The sequence below is a fragment of the Venustampulla echinocandica genome (genome assembly GCF_003357145.1).
Source record: "Venustampulla echinocandica strain BP 5553 chromosome Unknown scaffold_5, whole genome shotgun sequence".
In the NCBI taxonomy this organism is placed as follows: Eukaryota; Fungi; Ascomycota; class Leotiomycetes; order Helotiales; family Pleuroascaceae; genus Venustampulla; species Venustampulla echinocandica.
The window spans coordinates 1355572-1377386 of NW_022474210.1; the positions used below are offsets into that span (position 1 = coordinate 1355572).

General features: G+C 50.6%; 7 protein-coding genes across 7 annotated transcripts; 4 read left to right on the plus strand and 3 right to left on the minus strand.

The window, feature by feature from the left end:
- Positions 1 to 439: 439 nt before the first annotated feature.
- BP5553_07341 (uncharacterized protein) lies at positions 440 to 1520 on the plus strand (the record flags this gene model as incomplete). The annotated part of the gene is made up of 4 exons (XM_032015964.1): positions 440 to 668; positions 716 to 982; positions 1233 to 1360; positions 1425 to 1520. 4 exons carry the CDS (start codon positions 440 to 442, stop codon positions 1518 to 1520), a joined length of 720 nt encoding a protein of 239 aa, XP_031868233.1.
- Positions 1521 to 3105: 1585 nt separating this feature from the next.
- Positions 3106 to 4367, minus strand: BP5553_07342 (Uncharacterized protein; the record flags this gene model as incomplete). The annotated part of the gene is made up of 3 exons (XM_032015965.1): positions 3106 to 3698; positions 3747 to 4116; positions 4194 to 4367. 3 exons carry the CDS (start codon positions 4365 to 4367, stop codon positions 3106 to 3108), a joined length of 1137 nt encoding a protein of 378 aa, XP_031868234.1.
- A 3029-nt stretch (positions 4368 to 7396) lies between these two features.
- Positions 7397 to 8330, minus strand: BP5553_07343 (Sucraseferredoxin-like protein; the record flags this gene model as incomplete). The annotated part of the gene is made up of 2 exons (XM_032015966.1): positions 7397 to 8125; positions 8193 to 8330. The coding sequence occupies 2 exons, from the start codon at positions 8328 to 8330 to the stop codon at positions 7397 to 7399; spliced, it is 867 nt and encodes a 288-aa protein (XP_031868235.1).
- Positions 8331 to 8757: 427 nt separating this feature from the next.
- BP5553_07344 (uncharacterized protein) lies at positions 8758 to 9926 on the plus strand (the record flags this gene model as incomplete). The annotated part of the gene is made up of 2 exons (XM_032015967.1): positions 8758 to 9048; positions 9111 to 9926. The coding sequence occupies 2 exons, from the start codon at positions 8758 to 8760 to the stop codon at positions 9924 to 9926; spliced, it is 1107 nt and encodes a 368-aa protein (XP_031868236.1).
- Positions 9927 to 11283: 1357 nt separating this feature from the next.
- BP5553_07345 (uncharacterized protein) lies at positions 11284 to 11576 on the minus strand (the record flags this gene model as incomplete). The annotated part of the gene is made up of 2 exons (XM_032015968.1): positions 11284 to 11286; positions 11412 to 11576. 2 exons carry the CDS (start codon positions 11574 to 11576, stop codon positions 11284 to 11286), a joined length of 168 nt encoding a protein of 55 aa, XP_031868237.1.
- Positions 11577 to 17913: 6337 nt separating this feature from the next.
- BP5553_07346 (p53-like transcription factor) lies at positions 17914 to 19832 on the plus strand (the record flags this gene model as incomplete). The annotated part of the gene is made up of 2 exons (XM_032015969.1): positions 17914 to 19142; positions 19262 to 19832. 2 exons carry the CDS (start codon positions 17914 to 17916, stop codon positions 19830 to 19832), a joined length of 1800 nt encoding a protein of 599 aa, XP_031868238.1.
- Positions 19833 to 20463: 631 nt separating this feature from the next.
- BP5553_07347 (uncharacterized protein) lies at positions 20464 to 21415 on the plus strand (the record flags this gene model as incomplete). Its single annotated transcript, XM_032015970.1, has 2 exons — positions 20464 to 20489; positions 20569 to 21415. 2 exons carry the CDS (start codon positions 20464 to 20466, stop codon positions 21413 to 21415), a joined length of 873 nt encoding a protein of 290 aa, XP_031868239.1.
- Positions 21416 to 21815: the final 400 nt, after the last annotated feature.

The window sequence follows — 21815 nt, forward strand, 5'->3', positions numbered from 1 at the left end:
TGAAAGCTTCATCTGAAAGCGAACACGAAAGCGGAATTCGACCAAACAGGGAGGTGGGGCTTGTGGCGAGAGGTAGCGGGATGGGGATGGAAACGGGAAGGGGCCGCCCTCGATGTGGGGAAATAGACGTCATTGGGGCTGAAACATGCTTTGTGGCTGGCTCGCTTACGATTTCGCTGCCACTACCCCTGAGACAGCCACAGTCCAGGTCCAGCGATCGTGGACGATTGCGAACTCCATAGGTCCGTGATGTCATCAGCCTCATCACCTGCTACAGCGACAGTGGCAAGACCTTGGTAGGATCAAGCTTGTCGTTTCAACTTTCAAAGTTTCAACGGGCATTCGAGGTGTGGCTGTGCCAACTTCCACTTTATTTCCTACATTAGATTCTTCGCATTCTTGGAAGTTCCCACACTCGTCCACTTTCCCACTAGTAATAATGACGGTTTCGTATTGGTTATCGTACAGTGGTAGTGGCTATTTTGTAGCTCGCAATGCTAAATCTCCTGCTTTTCCCCCTGCCCCTCCTCCCCCGTGCTACACGGATGATAGTACCCAGCAATGTCGGACGATTGTAGGCACAACAGCTCAAAAGAGTGATTTGCAAGAAGCATCAAGAACGATAGATCTTAGTATGGAAAAGGGACCAAAACTAAAAGAGTGTCCTAGTACGTACCCCTAATTGATGAATTAGCTATGCTTCCTAGAATCCTAGGGTGCAAACTGCAATATCAGATAACCTCGAATTTCGAGGCTCGAGGTTCGTCAAGGCCGCAAGGCCCCGCCAAATACTGGACAGGGAATATCAAGGCATCCTGGAATGTGAATGATACCGAGGTCGGAACGAATGGGAGTAAGGTGCTAGGTTACATCAATTCCATTACCACTGTTCGAACAACCATGTCAAACAACGTTCCAATTGAAGGGCGCCACCCACGTGTGGCGATTTCGACGCCAGCCTTGCCACGGGCATGCCTTGGTTGTGAGAGGTTGAACGGAATAAAGTTTCCGTCGAAGGTGTACGTACTACCATCTTACAGAGTCCCGGTTTAGGGTATCATATCACATTAAGTACTGGGATGTCCTCGGTACCAAGAAGGGGGTTTCCAATCCGAGTATTTTTGGGAGCGTCGTATAGCTTGAGGCACTCAATGACGTAGCATCATAGTTATATCATTACTTTATAATTCTGTAAAGTAGGTACTGTACGTAGTGAGCTATATCCCTCACAGCTACAAGCCCTCCCACGTTGATACCACGTCCGGTTGGATTCACAACCGTGGTAGCAGGCGATATGGCTAACACCGGGGATGAGAGCGACATCACGCCTTCAGCGCCTCCGGTGGAGCATTACCTAATTGTGAGTCAATCGATCTTATCAAGTAGAAACTCAATTCGGCGCTGATCCTGAACAATCTACACAGGATAATTGGAATTCTGCATCGCCAGAACCTCCTTCGGATCAACGTCGAGCGCTAGTTGCTGCTTTTTTGGCTCTTGATGCCATTCCCGAGAAATAGAATGCAGCTCGCAACGGCAATCCTATCTTCCGCATCCCTACAACTAATGAAGTCGAGCTTATTCTTTTGCCACGGCGGCCCCAAAAGTGGCAAGTAGCTGTATGCGCAATATGGACCAAAGAGACGACAATGTGGTCTGGCTACGCACCCATTATGCGCCATCTAATACGGAAGATATCGACCGAAAGTTCAAAGACTGAATTAGGGAAGATAAGAATGAGGACCTATCGTTTGGGCCGGGCAGCCTAGAATGATGTATTCTTGACGATGCTTTCAGCTTCGACTTTGGAGCCGCACTTAGCCTCGAAGTAAATATAGGGGTTGTCGTCAAGTATACATGCATACCAAGGTAATGTAAGACGCGAGTATTCGAAATTCTCCATAAACTTCGGGACCAAATTCTGGCCACCTTCATCAACGCATGGGAAACGAACTTACTTCGTGTCATGTTTCTCGATTCAAGTGGGAATGTATACGTAGCTCTTGGTTTAGATTACACTATAGTCGAATCCCCATGGTGGGTCCAGAATTGGGTCTTGGGAGTATTCTTGGAGGGAAAGTATTTGTTCAAAGGCGAGATCGGCTAGCAGTTGTACGGGTGTTAAGGGGGTAGAGGGCTTGAGACTTTAAAGATGGTAAGTGACATTGCGATACTGTCTTCGGGGCGTTTCCTAGATATCATCTGATTTGAACCTTCGCCATTTTTTCACGCAAACTTTGGATAACCTCGTGCGTTTCAACTTCGGTTTCTCACTCCGATTGAGACATTTTCAGGGTGACTGCATTCTATTTCTAAATATATTACTCAAACGATTAAATTTTCTATAGATTCCAAGGTTGCGTTTGCAGCCATCAAGGTCACAGTTCTTCCTCAAATCCAATGAACGCTAAACCAGTACGAAAACATAGTATCCAAGCCAAAGTGATGCACAGTCTGTTCTTACACTTAGATTCTAAGTTTAGACCTATATTTATCAGCACCTGAGAGTCTATTGAGGATAAAGCAGCATGCAATTCATCCCAGCGCTATCGCATGGAAACAACAAGGCAGTCCACAATTTCCGCACCATCAGAAAGGAGCGGCCCAGAAAGGGAACTGGCACGGCTCGTTCCGAGAATTATCGGCACAGCCTGCTTGAGCAACCTTGTCAGCCGTCATCTTAAAGACGGGCCGCGATATTAAACAGATATCGATTTGATATCGTATTCGTCATTTTATAGTCAGGGTTTACTTCAGGGGCCTGTCCCTTGCCTAGCCGATGCTTCCTGGAGATACCATTACAGTCAGCCGTCGACATAGGTTCAAATCCCAATTTTGATAGGTGGTTTCATACCATTAGATGGAGCGTGCAACGTCGAACACGGCCGAGGAAAATTAATTAGTTCCTGCTCCGTAAATAATTCTATCAAATCCCGGGATGCAGCTACAAAATAATAATCCGCGTAGCAATTATCGCAACCCATTCTCCGCATGAGTGTCAAGATTCCAACGCCCCCATATCCTCAGGGACACATAATGATGTACCCTTCCCTCGCTATAGAACAAGACAAACCATTTTACAACAAAAGCAAGAAGAATAACCAATCATACAGCATCATCGGCTCGTGAGACTCCGTTCGGGTGGAGTACCTCCTTCGACGCCATGCCACCAACCGTCCGCTCACTCCCAGATGACGCCTGTCTAGAAGTAGACTCGGCCATAGTCAACTTGCTCTCATCGGCCCATTCCATCTCCGATGTAGTGTGGTTATGTTTCTGGGGCGACTTCGACGAGTCATATGGTGACATATTACTTGTTGGCGGAACAGCGGTATTGTCTTGTTGCATCGAGAGTACGAAACTTGGGCGTGACATCGTCGACCTCACCTGGTCCGAAAGGACGCCCATACGGATGAGCAGCCTCTCAGCGGGTGCCTTGAGGGTAGGCAGACAGGCGCAGATAATGCCCACCTGCTCCTCGAGTTTTGCCAACAAGGATGAGTAGATAGTTGCCGAGAGGGGGTCCCCTTTGTATACGTTGGGGAATGTGCTCATCTTGGCTCCGGCAGTGGCCGTGGTAAGGAGACCCAGAGCCATCAGACAACAGACCAGAATCTTCTCCGAACGAGGTCGATTTAATGTTCGGATGAGCTGGATGGGCATGAGCGCCATGGTTAAATCCATGGTGACAAAAAATGCTAGGCCGTGTCAGCGGGGTACAATGCAAATAGACGGTTGGTGCTTACCTGAGGATGCCCAGCCGAAGTTCAGAGTGTATATCGTGGGCCAGCATGTCATATTTTCGACCGGAGTCCACATAGACCTCAAAGGACGACAGTTGAAAAAGCCAACCACCATCCACCCCACATACAAAATCACCTGCACGGTGATTAAGGTCCAAAGGGTCGCCTTCCACCATTTACTCCGGCTGAGAGGAAGAAGGGAAGACGCAATGGAAAGTCGGACGAGGGCAATCGCCTGCATCCACAGAATTTGAATTGCAAACGAGCATTTTAGGGCGATGGTTGCATTTTTGGGGGCAATATAGAAACTGGGGTGGCCCCATCCGTGAGTCGCAGCAACGATGGCCGAAATATAGCCAAAAAAGGAGAAAATCTAATTCGAATAGTTAATTCTTGTTCTCTTTTTCTTTTTCTTTCACTACGATCGCGAGGATAGGGTTCGCGCCTTACCTCTGCAAGAAGGATCAGGTAATCATCCCATTTCAGATTAAATTTAGGTTGACAGCGAGTATAGATGCGAGTCGCGCACAGGCCAAAGGAGAAGGCGGCGAGGATGCCACAGGGCACCATGTACTGGGCGACTAGGTTGACATCCGGTCCTGGGGGAGGCATTGAGTCCGACATGATTCTGTGGGGGAAGAAGTGAAGTTAACGATGTCAACGATGTCGTCGAGCCTAGATCCCGCGCCCCGTAGTCGTGAACGGTTGGAGTGGGACTGTGGGAGAGACGATGCTACTCGAATACTCCTTGATCGAGCCTACAACCTGGAGATCTGCCCAGATACAAGTACTTCCTCGTTCTTCCCCATGGCCGACCTCCCCTGATCCAGGTCGCGCTCTGGAAGCGGGATCTCCAGATTCCACTCCCCGGGGGGTTCCTGCACGTTTTTCCAGATGGAAGCGAGACCGGGAGACGAGAAGTGGACTTTCGAAGTTCTAAACCGGCGGAAGTGCGCCACCACCTTTACTAATTACGGTCGCTAGTCGCAGCGAAACCTGCGAGTGCCTTTGCCGCTGCGGTTGTTGTGCGGCGAGGAGTGGGGGATATTGCCATATTGGACATTCTACGAGGTAGTGGTGCGTACTACTTATACCTAGGTACTTTGCCAAAGTGAAACCTGGCCAACTGGAGGCGGCTGGTTCCAGTTGTTCTGCGGTGTTCTGGCGCCGTTGCTTGGTGCTAACCTGCTGGTGGCCGTCTCGAAATAGCGGCAGAGGCGACAGAGCTTGATTACCGAGAGCTTACTTTCGTACTGTACTGTACAGTACAGTAGAAGAGGAGATTTGCGAGAGATTATTTTATTGCAGCCCGCGGACGCGGCGCAGGGACCTCGTTCGGGGGGCGGGGCGGTTCCAGGGAGCCTCGATCCGTTCCGGCCTGCCAAGGCTAGTTACTTCGAATGAACTACGAACTAACGAGTTTCATTATTATTGTTATTGTTACTGCTATTGTTATTGCTGTTGTTATTATTGCATTATTATTGCCTCAGCGAAGATGCATAACCCAGCTGTTCGTTAGGTACGCCCTACACAACGGACAGAGCTACGAGGTACATGTATATGGTACCTGTAAGTAGAGAGGCACCACCATGTGGCATGTGGCCTTCTCCTTGGCCCGGCTTATTAGTAACAAGCAACCTCGAGGCTTGCTGGCTTGCTGGCTTCGTATGTACGAATAGAGTTTGGGCCAGGAACACGATCGGCTGCCCTGTGCATAAGTCGAACATGGTGACAGGGCTCCGCTCCGGGGGGGGGGGCTGCATGGAAACATACTGTACGAGATTATTATTATGAACTGCTAAGTACGTACAAAGTATTATTATTGGGTTTTATGGTTCGTCGTGCATATCCCGCCCGGCGCACTGGGGCTCAGGTCCTGCAGCAGGCTAGCACCGACACAAGCACCAAGTACGTACCAAGTGCTCCCGAAAGCATTGTTGCAATTTGCAACAGCCGCAGCCGTGCCCGCGACCTACTACTTTGTACAGTCTACAGTACCTACTGTGGCCGTGTCGTCAACGCTTTCGTTCCATCGGCCCTGAGCGGCTGAGCCCTACGGCAAATCGCGAGGTCGCGTCCACCCGTATCGAGTACGAAGTGACTGCGAACGATGAAGCCCGCGTGCCCGACTCCGTATGGTTGGGTTATTATTGGGTTATTATTGGGCTCCCGGTCGCGCGAACAGAGCGCGTTGAAGACTCCATCTCTCCATCTAAGTCCATCCACGGGCTCCTGCTTGCCCGTCCACTCTCGGCTCGAACTGCGGGCCTCCCCGCCGGACGCCTAAGGGATGGTCCGGTCTGGTTGTGCCGGTGTCGCGCATACAATGAGACGGTAGCATTAGCATTAGCATTATCATTACCGTTATATCCTGCTCAGCTGTCGCCGACGCACCAACCGAATCGCGGGTCGGTGAGGAATCGAATGATCGACTTCTCGCTTCCCCTGCCAAACTACCTCTGTCTCATTGTCATACGAGGATGGTGATTATTATGGCTGGGGTTCTCCACGAACTGGCTGCACAGTCCACATGGCCTTTCGTTTTGACCCCCCAAGTTCCGCAGCACAATGATTAATTGCAGCTATCCCCGTTATTGGATCCTCTCCTCGGAAACCGCTTCCGTGTCCTCACGCCCAAGTGCGTCGGCCCGCACACGAGGATCAATGGTGATGGAGATGAGCGGCATGCCGAAAACACGCAGGCCATCGCCATCATCGGACGTGCTTACATCCGGCGAGAAATCCCTCGAGAACCTTTATACGTCCCTAATACTCAGGTGCCTAATCTTCCGATCTCGGCCAGCAGCAGATTCTTCGTAGCCATATCTACACGGCCTTGAAAGTATACCCTATGCAATTCTAGCAATGGGTCTGCCGCTGCCTTTCTCCATGTGGAAAGGGACGATGCCCAAATGCCATCGCGAAAGCATGCACTACCTCGATCACCACTTGTCCGGAGAAACCTCCGTTTCTGGTCGAAACCCTCGACGAGTGGCGGCGGTCAGACTCCAGGTGCTAGATGTCGTATGGCCTAGAAGGCTAGAACACCATATAGCGTGGCGAGCTCTTTACGTGAGGCAACCTGAACATGCTGCATATAGCTACCTATGCCGGCATTAGCTACCTAGCTAACTTACGCTGCCGCGTACCTGCCGGCTTAGAGTTGCACTGCATAGGAAGGCCAGATGTAGGTAGGAAGTCTATGCAGCTATGCGTCTTCCACAGCCTTGTCGAAAACTTGGTGCACCCACACGACCCACGAAGTTGGCTAGTCCCTTATACCTGTGCTCACCACATCAACATGAAGCTCAATGCGGAGAAGAACGAATACTTACTCAGTTTGAACGAACCGTCGGTGGATCGAATCAAGCAAGCTGAAGGCAGTGTATCAGAGAATAATCTCCCACTGATAGAACAAGCCAGTCAAATGCAATACAAGGAAAACACTTCCTTTTAAATTTTGCAAGAGTACTTCATATTCCCCTACAGATTGTTTGCTATCGAGGTATTATTAGTATACGCGAAGTGGAATATATACAATATATAACTCAGCACATGTATCGTACAGTACAATAGCCTCCAATCAGAGATCTTCTTCCAATCCCGACGGCCGAATCCAACCGTCTCTATCCCGTCTATAATCCGAACCGTCATCAAAGTCGTAAAATCTCGCCGTTCTGTCTAATTCCCCCTCTAAATAGATCCTCGATAACCTTGCCTCCCTGTATAGTCTCTTTCACAATTCCATCTACATGTTTGGGCTCGACCCTGCCGTACCAAATTCCACATCCTCCGAGTGGGTGTTCGTCCCCTTCGACTGTCTTCATCCCGGGTGGGAGATACAGAATCACATTCCCAGCAAACTTGTGCCCTCCCATATGGCTTATCAACCCTACTCGCGCAGCCCCTCCAACTTGTTCCTCGATTTTCGGCTCTTCTAGCGATCGTTTTTCCTCGTATGTCGGCCGTTCAATACCCACAGCATCCTTCTTTACCCTCAGATTGTGCATTTCTAAACCCTTCTCAAATTCACCCTGAAGCACTGGCCCCATAATTCCGCACCGCTGGTCCCTTGTTCCATGGCCACAGATCAATACGAGGACATCCTTCACATCCTGCACCCCGTCGAGCATACTAGTATATTCCTTCTTTCTTAACAGTCGATCCCTATGTATAGGACTGAGATGATCATGTGCGAAGCTGAGTTTCGTAGGTAGAAGATACCCCTTCACAAGAGCTTGGACAGCATCGAAAGAACCATGTCGTATGAATGGTACGTATTTAAAGGACGGAAGAATATATGCAGATCTGTTGACTATCTCAGTCGTTCGCGGGCCCGTGGGAGGAAATGAGGAGTTCAAGACTGTCACATTATGGTACGGCTATTACCCATAGCAAAGGTCAGCATAATTCCCTTTGCAAGAGCGCAGAGATAGAAGGGGGAAATACATCGGCGTAAATCCCACCTCGTCCAAGCAGTCCTTTGATATCGGCAGCCAAATTGTCCCCGGAGCTCTCCTCTTCAATCTTTGACGTCCAATCGCCTTGTCCCGTACAAATCAGCACTTGCTCTGCATAGGGCGACATGGTGCCATTCAACGCCGTCTTGCGGTCAATTGGGAGCTCTGACGGCAACTCGGGAGTTTCAGCACAAGGACAGCTCGGGGAGGGGCATGTTGGAGTTGTAGGGAACGCGGGGGGTTGGCGAGAGATAGCATAGTGACGGCGGGCGAACGATTGGGGAGTACCGCAGCGTGGGAGGCGCCGCGATTGTGTGGCTGGCCGAAGAAACATGAAAGCGTATCTAAGGAGCCCAGAGAGTTTGCGATGGAGGAGTTGCGATGCCAAGGGGTTGTGAGTTATCTGAGGGCAGATGTTCCTGTTATCTACAGGCGGCCTCGGCCTTCGGGGTTAGGATTTCGGCTTCGGCGCTGGGTATCACTTACTCCGTACCTTATCCAAAAAAGGGGCAATGAACCACCATGCAAAGTTCAGTCCGAATTCTCTAGCTGTCATGCCTCGACTCCCTCACGCACTCTTGCTACAAGCCTACAACATTTCTCCACTCCTACCACTAGTCCTGCGTGGGACCCGGACTCTGGAATCTGCCATCAATGAGCTTCGTTGGTTCAGAGAACACGTGCAAGAATCTTCAACAGGAGGATCCACAGCTCAGGGAATTCCAACACCTCTATTGAACAGAAAACTTCTACAATTGTGTCAGCGGAGGGCATATGGCGAGCCGTTACAGTATATTCTCGGCTCCCAGCCATTTGGGGAATTGGATATCAAATGCCGTCCAGGAGTTTTAATACCAAGGCCGGTCGATCCCATCCTGGGGCACATGGTCTTAACTGACATTTCCAGGTCAGACCAGAGACAGAGGCTTACACTACGCATCTTGCCAAACTTCTGAGCGATGGCCATTTGAATCATGAACTTTCACATAATTCAGGCTCCAACCCTCTGGATGACGCCAAGCACTCACCTCTGAAAATCGTGGACTTATGCTCTGGAACGGGATGTATCTCACTCCTATTGTATTCCATCCTTTTGAGGAAATTCCCGCAGCTTCATATCACCGGATGGGACATCTCCAATGCGGCCATATCCCTAGCACGGAAAAATCTCCGAACCAACATCACGCAGGGTCATATGACCAGCCCGGCCAGTCATCCTTTAGTACAAGTCAAGTTCGACAAGGTAGATATATTCTCGAACCTGACAGAGCAGCAAAAACAAGACCTTGAATGCGATGTCCTGATATCCAACCCCCCGTATATCTCCAAGGAGGGCTTCAACCGTGAAACATCACGCTCAGTCCGCAATTGGGAACCCAAACTAGCGTTGGTCCCCAAGCTTTCCCCCACCACCACTTCTGTTGCTCCAGAAGATATTTTTTACGAGCGCATAACGGATCTTCGTATGAAGGTCGCCAAATCGAGGGTTTTGTTAATGGAGGTCGGCGATGATAGGCAGGCTATACGAATCGCTAGGATGGCGATGGGTAAGGCGTCGCCCGGCCAGAGAGACGTAATTCAGATTTGGAGAGATTGGCCGGATCAACCGCCGGATGGAGATGAGGAACAACAGTTGGTTATTGATGGGCAGACTGTTCCTTTGATAGGTTCAGGCAAGATGAGAGCTGTTTTCCTGTATTCTCAGACGCAGGTACCTAACTAGCCTAGCACGTACCAATTTTGGTTACGCCACTTTCTATATACTTCCCGCCGCCGATGTGCCTGCTCCTCCTTCACTCGGTGCAGTATTGACCAACCTTGTATTCATGAGGTCATATGTTCAGAATCCAAAATAAACTCCTTCCGCAGCCCTCCCTACAATGTCCACCTTTCAATATATATCGTGTTGGACCTATGCAACCTCGGCCCGATATGGTAACTATAGATCCCTCCACAGTTTTGAACGGCCTTATTACCCTCTTTGTTACTATATTCCTCCTCACAATTTTGTACATTGTCTTTTCGTACGTTTCCGTCATAACTCGATCCGCGATACTCATTCTTATCGAGTACTTACTGATCTTCGTCGGAAAAGTGTAGTGTGTAAGGGGGATGTAAAAGTTCATATTGGCTTTGCGTACGCATTCTATTCCTTCTTTAAAAGAGGAGCAGGACAAGCCACCAGAAGTAGGCTTACTAAAGAAAAGCTACAGTAATCCTAGAACTTGAAGGGGGGCGGGGTAACAAGTGGTTAGATTACGGTCACATTTGCTAGCTTCTTCCTCTTCTATAATAGAAACATAGGCTGTTAGTTTTTAAGAACAGTTTTGACATTATTACAGGATTAAGCCTATCTCAGAAAGTTTTCTACAAATAATCTAGTGCTTCAAACGGGTGCTGTTGCCAAAAGATTTAAAGAATCAAAATTCGTATTATTAATATTATAAAAAGACATTTCCTCAGAATTGCTTACTCCTTAGGCTTACTTCGAGGATTAAAACAGCCCATATCTAGTAGTCAAAGAACATGAACTTGAAGTTCCATTAGAGATTAAAAGGGATAGCCTGCGGGCTTCGGCCCCCCTGCTTATGAGTACTGTCAACTAAAAGCCCTGGAAGGTTTCTATCCGTAGTTTTTATAATCGAGGCTTGTAACAAGCGTGCAGATGGCCAGCCAAACAAGAAAGAAACGGGAATCAGACATGTAGCTTTAATGATATAATCTCCTTTGGACTTGGGGGTGAAAATATTTATCTAAAACCCAAGCTCCTGTGATATTTGCTGATATATCGCCTCTCGAGCATTTGTTCCCAGTAAACCCTTAGAACATTAAATATATTTTCGATCCGGTAGCTTGATTGCTAAACTTTGTACAGTAGCCCACCAAGGTCCCTTCAGGCAGTAAAACTAGAAAAGAAGAAACTGAAAGGGCGCTCTAAGCTCTTGTAGGACGCTGGCCCCGCATCTCAGTACCTGTATGATGTTGCAGTAAATAGGAAACGAAAAAATATATAAGAAAGCATCGGGCTGTACCAAAGTTGTCGACTCCTCTAGTCTGCATAATCTCATGTACCATGAATGTCACTTGGCGTATTAGCACTGGAAACTCAGTCTTTGGCGATGACAGACTGCCGATCTGGTCAAAGTCGAGTTTAAAAATCTGGAGCAGAAGATAGGTAGTTTCTTTTAAGAAGGCCATTGAGGCTCACTCCGTCGATGAAGTCTATTATGATAAACGGGCCCAGGCCAAGCGGGTTGCTAGCAGCAAGACCCCAAGCCTTGATTTGCGGGATTGGAATGGTGGTCTTCTCGCGGATGAGGCTCATCGCCTCGACCTTCGTACCAACCTTCTCGTCGGCAAGCTCGCTACACATGTTCTTAACACGAGGGAAGCGGACTAACTAGGTGGTTTCGTCGCTAGAGGTCACCATTTGATTGATATTGCATGCGTTATGGAGAAGGCCGCCCTCGATTTGATAGTAGAGTCGATCGGGATAAAAAAATCGTTGTCCATTCAGGGAGACGCTTTGGGCGCATCTGGTATACCCTTTTGGCTTAAGTGTTAATTCCGCCTTGTGGACGAGTTCAATGTGCTGGTTAACGCCTATGTTGAGCCAAGGGCGGGGTATAAGATAGAAAGAGTTGACTGATGATATCCGAGGATAGAGATCTCAGTAAGATTTAGACACACCAGAGTATTCTATACATGATATTAAGCGTTGCGATATGCAACGACAATGCTAACGACAGACTATGACATTTAAAAAACTGTGATCCTGCCGCCAGTTGAGGATTCCCTGCGCCCGGCCTAATCATCGTAAAGCTGTCTCCCGCTGGCACAACTGAGATTCTCCCAACGTAATTTTACGTTGTAATTACTTTTGGAGATTCTCGTGGTGACCCGCCCGTTTGTTAACTCTAAACACAGGGCTAGAAAGTAATTGGCTTTCCTACCTCTCGCGCCTTCTTACACTCGTAGATTGCAAATTCGCATATTTATAGGCCACTATGTTGGGTCGTCAGACCGTCGACGCCCAGTATTGCTTGAGCCTGGGGTTCTGGCATCATGAACTTGCCCCAAGTTGCCAGAGTTACCAGTGAAGCAAGATGAAAAACTGAATTATCTCTTTAGGGTGATAGATTGAGAACTATCCACTGGTATTCCCGGTTCTATTGTCCCAAACAAATCATCGAAATGTTAAGCCCAAGGTCAAGGCCAATCCTCTCGTAAACTTACGAGGCAGTCGAAGCGCTGAAGACCCAAGCGATGCCCACGCTTCAAAACTGCGAAGTATCGTCCACTGTTGTTCCATCCCGCATGCGCGACCCTTGAACCGGAAAGAGCAGATGAGCTTAATTGATGACATATCCGGGGTAACTTTAGGCAATTATGTAGGGAGGTGGGGTTGATGATAATAATAACCGCTTCGATGCAAGAAGAAACCCAAAGCCTGGGATGCCCTAGCCTTGGTTTAGACGACATTCAGAAAACAAAGGTAGGCATCTTGAAGATTTTGGGCTCCGTTGCAAGTATGGCTCCAAGCCGTGCAATTTCTCCTCATCGTATCGCGCAGCGTTCGCGAGTCGTGTTTTTGGCACTAGTGTCGCCATTTTCCGGGGACGCATTTTTGGGTTACCAAGATATGACTGATAGTGCCAGCGCATGAACGGCACAGCGGCCAACGCTATAATTTGAAGACCGACGCCCCTTTATTTTGGCTGAATCCCAAACCTCAATGACGCATTAACTTGCAAACTTCCGTGCATTCGAGAGCCATGCTTGGGAGGTATAACACCGAACATAAAGCGAGGGGTAGCCTTTTACAGATAATGCGCGGAAACGAAAATTGGCAAGATTAGACTGTGGATTTAACGTCTTTCTAGAATAGCACGTTGCCAGTGGAAGCACTTACTTCGTGATTGGTTGTTGAGCACATACGAAAGTGAATGGAAGCACTTTTCCTGTTTACCTGGGATTTCCCGTGGGAGGCCATGCCTCGTAGGACTGTGCAGGAGAACTTTGAGATCAATGGCATTGCGGAGGGCCAGCCGGCCTTTGTACTGGCACTCGCCCGGTCTGACCTCGAACTTCCGGAATACTCCTGGTGAATATACCGTTTATTCCACCTGATGCCGGCCAGTGATCCAGCTTTTCGGTCGGGGTGGCATTTGCGCCAAAGCCTTCCAAGGGGGGGGTTGAAGCCGCAAGTAGCGGCGCGGAACGGTGCGAGCTTGAAGTGCGGGCTGGACTCTGGAGAGCCCGAACGAGAGCTGACAACAATCATGCGAGTTCCGTGTGATGGGCTCACGGCCTCATGCCCGTCGGTCAGGGGCTTCCACCGCCGATTGTGAATAAAGGTGGTTCTGGGCAGTGTTGGTTGCTTTTTGCTGTTCTTTCTTTTTCTTTCGTCTCACTATATTAGGAAGAAATCGGCAGAGCCGTGGGGATATATAACATTTGGATCCAGCGCCGCTGCGCGGCAGATGAGACACGCACGGGCGATTAAGATTGAGGATACAGTGTGTGCTGTACAGAGTACGTAGTAGCAGATATATGCGAACCTAAGATGAAGAATATCGGAGTGTCTGTACATACCTAGAAGTAGAAATACGCAGTACCTCAGGGTACCACTGTACTGTGCTTTGTACTTCCGAACAGCAAGGGGCCGTCATGTGACCCGACGGCCATGCCTGGACAGTGCTAGCGTGCTTCGGTACCGCGCGACAACCGCGACCTGGTATTCTCCTCGACATTCGCAACCGTTACAAGTGTTTCCTTCGAAATCATCTTCTTCCCTTCAATATTCATGCAATCGATAGCGCCAACTCCAACCGTCAACGACGGCCCCCAAGCCATGGGCCCGCTCCCCAAGTACCGAGAGATTGACAGGCACTAGCCGCCGATTCTGCAAGGCACCTGCTGGACTTCGCCGAGATGCGAGCGCTGTTGATTGGAGACTCGGACAGTAGAGGCGCGACTCGCGTGGAGCGGAATACAACGGTGAGTTTGCTGCGTACTGCACGAAGTACGAGCACTTGAGTCTCTAGTACTCCATAGTCTCTAGTCTCCAGTACGCCCCAATGCAATGCAGGCAACGGCAATTGGTGCATTGGGGCTACTTTGGATGATATGTACTGTACAGTACCTCGGTACCCCCCAGCAGCCCATGAGACGCTCCAGTACCGAGGTACCTCCTCGTATATCGAGCCCCTGTTGTATGGTGAGCAACGATACTCGTACCTCGCTCACACTCCGGGCGGCTGTCAATTGTCAGAGTCCCAGGGAGTCGGGGTTGGGGGCCGGTGTCATTTCGAGCTTTGGAAATGCCCAAATGAACGTTTATGCGAACCTCCACAGACGCCTTCCCCCTACACCGCGTTTTCCTGATCGAGAAGTCTACACGATAAACATCCGGGTTCCGCCAATTATTTCAAGTGAATTTGGGAATTTGGGGCTAAAGTATTGGATTCTCATGCGGTATCTCGATCCTGACTGAACAGTCACAAGCGTCTCCCGGAGATTTTGGGCACCGGGGATTAAACTGAACTGACTCTACCCTGGAGTCCTGGATGCTCGACCGCCGGTAATGTTTAGCCACCACTGTTCCACCCTGAGTTACGATCGGTCGTCCGTCAATGCAAGCTTTCGACTCTGTGAATCCTGGCGGTGACCTTTTGGTGTCCTACGGCAGACACAATTGCCTTTTTTTATTATTTACGAAGCCGACCATTTGTGAGACCGGAAAGCTGGTTACACAGGGGTGGCAAAAGGCCACCCCGCAGGTTCGGAAGATAGATGGGACGAAGTTTTATTAGGCGACAACGATGCAAGATCTAAGGTGCCATGCAGTCAGCTTGGCCTATGCAAGCTTCTCAACGTGTAGCTGTTGTTATTGCCTCGTGGTGTGCCACACTCCGCCTCGTCTCCGCAGCAGCTGGGCTCCTGGCTTGGTTGCTTGGCACCACCACGAGGCCTTCAGCAGAAATATCATCATGAGTCGGTCCGTTTGGAGCTGCAGAAAAGGAACGGCTGTTGAAGAACTGATCCTTAGGGGCAGATGTGCAACGTTACGAAAATGGCAACGCCACGAGCTCAAGTAGCTTGGGGCTGATACGGTTATTGTGAAAACAATTACGGATACCTCTATGCTCCGTAAAGCACGGATATAGATATGTAGGATGGCTATGGGCCCAGGGGCAATTGTTGGGGGCCAGGGCGCAAAACCAAAGCCCTAAAATCAGCGCGAATTGACCTCAATGGACGGCGCTCCCGCAACCGTGCCGCAATCCGCCATGCATGCCACCCCCAAATGCAGGGCCAGGCCAAAACCTCCGACGCCATCACCTCGCCTTTCCAATCAACGGGAGGTCAGCTAGTTTCCAGAATATTTCAAGCTTCGGATGTCGTCACTCACCAGCCTTTGCTGCCGCCGACGAGAACCTGCGATTTGTTGTCGCATCGCCCTATGCCGGTGGACTGGTCATGGTGGGGATGCTCTTATGTTTACACGATGCCCTCGAGAGGGTGTGCTCTTGGACCGAACTGGCCAACTTGAGCAGTCGCGCTCTGTAATGTTCACGGCAGCGTCCTCAAGTTCTAGCTAAATCCTACCAATTCGTCCCAAGCGGTCTCGTTAGCTTCGACAACATTCTCCGCACGCTGGCTTAGGCTATGGTTAGAGAGCTGTGCGGCTGACTCCAGTAGTCCCTGGCTATTTTGAACGGTACTCCGTGCAGAGGCGAGTGACCATATCGTGGAGGACCAAGACCGCAATTCCTATGCTCAGAGCTTGAGGGCGGCCTCTTTGGCCGACGAAGTACTGACCTTCTCCTATCTTGATTCCGGTGTGGAACTCTCGTGTGTTACTGGTACACTGAGTCTGTGTAGCACTGTGTAGCATCTGTGTCCAACCTGCTCGATGCCTGTGCTTGCGGCGCCTTCAGCGCCAAAATATCTACTCACGGGCCAGAAGCCTCGTGCGCCCCGCCCTCCACAACGTTTGTCTCTTTTCTACGCGAGATTCATGGGAACCTTGCCTTGTGCGGCCGTTGTGGATGTGGAGAGCGTGATACAAAATGTTGTGATCGCCGTACATCACATTATTGATTGCCGCTGGTTTATAAATCGACACCAGGTTTGGGAGGCGTGTCTATGGTACTGTGCTGTCGTCGATTGCATTGGACTGCACTTCGCCTGGCGCTGGACGAGACCTCTGATACGCTGTCTTGTAAAGCTGCTGTAGGCGGTGGACTTCCGTTGGAGCCGGAAAACGAATACTGTGCTTTCCTCCTGCCTCCCGCGGCACGCCTCAAGATGCTCCGAATCGCAGCCAAGACAGGTTGGCCCTGGCCGGCCACTGGGGCCGATCCGCTTTGGGCCATTATTCGATAAATGGCTGGAAGGCGGAGTTCCTATTGGGCTGCGGCACCCGGCCCCTGGAGAACGAGGGCCAGCGCGCTATCTCGAGTTCAACCACGGAGAACAAATTTGCTCACTGCCGATTCCTCCGAGATCGTTGCCCGAAGGGGAGACAGCAGGGACAGAGAAGGAGTGGCGAAAGTGCCTGTACGGGGCGGTAAAGTACAAGCAGCGGGCTTCAGCCAGAGGAAATCGCCGTAGAACACCACTGATCTGCTATCGGCATGCTTCGTCGTCTCGCGATCCGTTTCGAAGAAAATAGCACCGGGCTGATGATCTACATACTGCCATGCGCGCCGCAATTGCATAATTTGAGAACTGGAAAAATGGTTCGAGTTAAAGCTACAAGTGGGAATTACGAGTGGGTGCTTTCCGGAGGAAGTAGGGGTCCTTTATTGACAACTCAGGGGCTTTCAGGCCGGCCACCTCCTGAGTTCAACACCGCTCCAGCGCCGACAACGCTCCAGCAGCACCACTACAGCAGTAGCAACACACCCGATTCTCCAAGTTCATCCATTCTTGGAGCTCCCCGTAACCAGCTTAGTGGCCTATGCCAGTACACGGGTTCATCCACTTCTGGCCCACCGTCCGGGAGCCCACACACTGCGTGGCCCCTGTCTGCCAGGCTTTGGCTTGCCCACCCTGACGCCCCCTTCCTATGCCTCAACGTCTTTGATATATCCCCCATCCCAATTGATCAACACCATGCGATCCGAGTTTAGGCACTGGGGTGAGCCAGGCTCACCGTCGCCCGCCGCCAATGGTAGTCTGGCATGACCACCACCAATGCAGATCACGCGCCAGCCACGTTGACTCGATCGAGACACCACTCTCGCTGAAGACGGCAAAGACGTGAAGCGAATTGCCCTGAGCAGTCTCCCCGGAGCGCGGGGCCTCAGCAAAATCGGAACACGCTTCCAAACGGCAGACAGTCCCTGTCCGCGCTTCCAGAAAACGGAAGGAAGTTAAAGCCATGGTCACGGATTCACGGGCATAGCGGCCCCCTCAAGACTTGGGACTGAAGACCGTTGGCCCCTTTACTGGTCCATGTCACACTTGCGAATCAAATCTTAGCTCCATCTAGAGTATAAGCTTGTGCTCCGCGAACTTCTTTTACCTATTCCAGGTCTCAGAGTTGAGGATCTTCCACGCCAGATCCGTGGCCATCAAAATCGCCATCCTTATCCTATGCGCTCGATCCTTAAACGGTTCACGGTCCAGCTTGTCTCTTCGGCCTTTAGCCCTTCTCGCCGCGGGGAGATGCGTCGATGTCCGGGACACACTTGTTAACGATGGCAAACGTAAAGCCAGAAGACTCAGAAAATACCCTCTGGCAAGGCTACAGCCTTCAAGCTCCGAACCCATCATCGTCCCATCCGCCGCCCTTCGACTCGAGCTTTGCGGCGCCTGCATTATCTATCCCGTATCACGCCCGCTCACATAAGAGCAGCTATCGTTCCTTGGATATTCCCGCGATAAATACGCGACCTCCACCGCTATCCCGGGATGGAAATGGGACGTTGACGGCATCCCCACCTACCCTCAATACACACCACAGCTACCCTTCATTAAAACGGGCATTTCACTCCAACGAGGGGCTGCCATACGTTGAGAATGTACACGATTTCCGAGAGGAGTTACCAGTAGACCCTAAGCCGACCATCAACCAGGATCATCGACTACTCTGTTTTGCTCGTCGCCCCGAGAAACGGACCATTCTCGATGGACAAGGACGGGTCCAGCAAATCGAGCTAGCTGCACAGATCCATGGGATGTTTTTCCTTTCAGAATTAGCAACACCATCCAGCGAGCCTCTCCTCGTTCAGCCGGAACTGACTTGTTACCGACGGAATCTCTTTCAGATCTCTGGGAATGTGACGACGCCACGGGGACCCATCTTTGTGATTACCGAACGGGGCGAGCGAATTCAAATAGTCTCCATGGAGGTTTCTATTTCGGCTACTGAGTCGGTTGATGGACATGTTGTAAGGCTGATTGTGATTCCATGGAAGACTCCACCACCAAACTCTCCCGAGCTCGGGCCCGGGCAAGAGCACGAACCCACGCCGATACCACTGGAACCGGTTGATGATGGCCGGGATTCAAACAGCGACTTCACAGTGTATCCGATCGCCTATCGAAGGCTCCAGTTCCGAATTGCTACGGCGAATAATGGCCGGAGACGGGAACTTCAACAGCATTTTACGCTTCATCTGAACGTAGTGGGCTCGCTTTCCAACGGGAGTAAGATCAACGTCTGTGAAACATCCACAGCTCCAATCGTGGTACGCGGACGAAGTCCTCGAAACTTCCAGGCTCGAAAGGAGATACCACTTGCTGGATCGTCCTCGTCGCGCGGTCAGCCCCCTGAGCTGCATGTTACTGCGGGAAGCATGCCTATTGCCCTCTCGGCGGATAGGAAATCTAAAGCTCTGAAATCTCACGCTCTGGAGCTTCCCCGGTCCACGTTTACCTTCGACTCGTCTCATATCCCAGGATCACCATCCCTAATGCGGCAATCGTGAGTTTCCCCTTTTTTTTCTCTGGCGTAAACATTCGACAGAACTGGTAGTTGCATGTACCATACGGCTCTTTGCAACGTCCCGAATTTCTTTTCGCGTCCCGGCTGACACATCATAGAACGTACCCGGGCTGGAATGCAACGCAACCACCCGATCACAGCTCGCCACAACACGCTGCGAGTTACCCAGCAGCTCCTGTCAGCCTGGATAGCTTTCTCCAGGTCAATCACTCAAACCCGGATCTTTCGCACCCCGCCTCCCATGCCTCAGCGAGCGCCATGACCGCACCTCAGCCGCCTATGAGGCAACAGTACACATATCATCCAGCGTCGGCCCCCTCCGCGGATGGCCCGCCGATTCGCTTTGTCGATGGCAATCCACGCCCCACGAAGTCCCCGCGTCACATTGCTCCCCCTGAGCTTCCAGCTAGCGCCCCTTATTCAGAGTATCCGGCTAGATTCGCACCCTCGTATGTCCCATCAACCGAGCCCTTGCCATCGAGAGGGCCGGACGTTTACCCTACGACTCTCCCAATGCAGACATGGACGACGGCACCAGAGGCGGGGGCTGTGTACGGGACTTCATCACAGCAAGCGCCCAATATACAGCCTTATGAATTCCCCCCCGAGACACAATACCAGAAGGACGAGAACAACCCCCCGCAGCACTACACATGGAATTCTGGTTGAAATACCAGTTCCAAATGCGATTCAAGGCCCCTCTATTAATAATATATTAGAGAAAAAGCCTCTACGAAATTACTACTTAACGGATACAAGACACATGCAGTTCCTTTCAATCATCTATTTTTTTTAATGTACAATGTATGTAATATGTCGGTGTTGGCTCGAGACCGGGGATAAAGAGGGAAATTGTGAGCGGCAGGATGGTTTCTGAGCGGAAAGACGGTTACGAACTTGGGCATTATTAATGCCCTTATATGTTGAATGAAGGCGCGTGGAACAGGAGGAAAAGCACGATACCCTAGCGTACCTGAGATACTATCGTTTTGGAATATGAATATACGCCTCCCCATGACCGAATGCATAAATCAAACTCGAGAAAAAAAAACCGCGTGAAACAGAAGGGTTTATCCCATTTCCCTGTGGTGGCGGGGCAATATGCATTTATAGCTACGGAAGTATGTAAGATACATTTATAGAACAACCGTGCGCATTTGGTATAGCTTCGGGCCCCCACAATATTTGATTTAAGCTTAATTCTCTCCCGCTGCACTTTGACTTTGCCCTCCATCCGCAACGCAGATTTATTTCTACGCACATCACACCTATACACGCGCCGCACCGCATGCTGTAAGCCATGTTCGACATTCCAGATGCAAAACGGTAACTAAACCCACCGCCCCTCTTATCATTTCATCTCTTTGGGGAAATTCAGCTGGCTAATCGAACCTCTCTCCCTTAGAATCCGACGCAGCGAACTCTCAACGCGCTCGCAATCCTCCTCTCCCGGGCCCTCATCGCCCGATCCCGAACTCGAGGCACAGCTTCAAGCACGTCTAGCCTCCCTCTACGGTCCTGTCGTACTCCCGCCCTCTGGCCCAAGACCTAACACACCCACCAAAACACGCCATGCGACCAGCGACGGTGAGGAATCGGACCCAGAACCCGACGGCGGACCAGGAGCGCAGGAATTCGAATTCCGCCTCTTCGCCGCCCCGAGCCAAAATAGCGCTCACCCCTCCTCCATACCGCAGAAAATTATCCTAGAACTCGAAGACGAAGATCTGGGGGAAGGCGGGTTCATTGTCCGGGATCGTGACCTAGGGTATTACTTTGCGGGGCCAGCGGAGGGTGAGATTAAGAGCAGGTTTGAGGCTGTGGCACGCAGTGGGGAGGAAGTGCTGCGGTTAAGTACAGGCAGGGCATGGGGACTAGAAGTTCCCTGGAGGGTTAGAGTTTTGAGGGTTGTTGGAGGGAAAGCTGCTGCTGGGGGCGGTGTGCGGGTGGAAGTTGTGGATGCGGATGTAAATAATCCAGGGAAGCGAACGAAGCCTGGGAAGAAGAGGAGGATTATCTTGAGGGAGCGAAAGCGGACGGCGGAGGCGGTGGAGGAGCAAAGGAGGAGGGAGATGGAATTCAAGGAGGAGACGGAGAGGGAGAAGAAGTCTAGGAGGAATAGGGGGAAGAAGGTTAAGAGGAGGGCGAAGGAGAAGGCGAAGAAGGCTGAAGGAAATCAAGAGGAGGGAGCTGTGGTTGTGGGGGTTTCTGAGGGTGGTGTTGAGGACAAGCTAGATTCAATAGAGGAATAATCGTGTTATGACGGTTCTCTGCTCTGCAAATATGAATTCCCGTTACGGGGTATGTTACTCTGATTCTCACAGGACCATTACATGTTGAAAATTCTACGCGGAGGACTGATAATAAAACCCGTGAAGTATATTCATGCATGCTCTCTAACCTATGTTCAAAATGCCATGCGACTAGCTACAATAACCACTGCAACAGCAAGAAGACTCTTAAAAGGACCTATCAAGTAAGAGAGAGCGCCGTTGTGCTAGATATTTTGAAAACTCCCTATGTACTTCCTTTCTGAAGAGCTGCGCGGATAGAGCCTCAATTCATCTACTGGAAGGGTCTGCCAGGATGGTTGTGAGAATGGAAACCATCCGCGTCAATATTTACGTTACTCCCGAAACTATCTAGATGCTA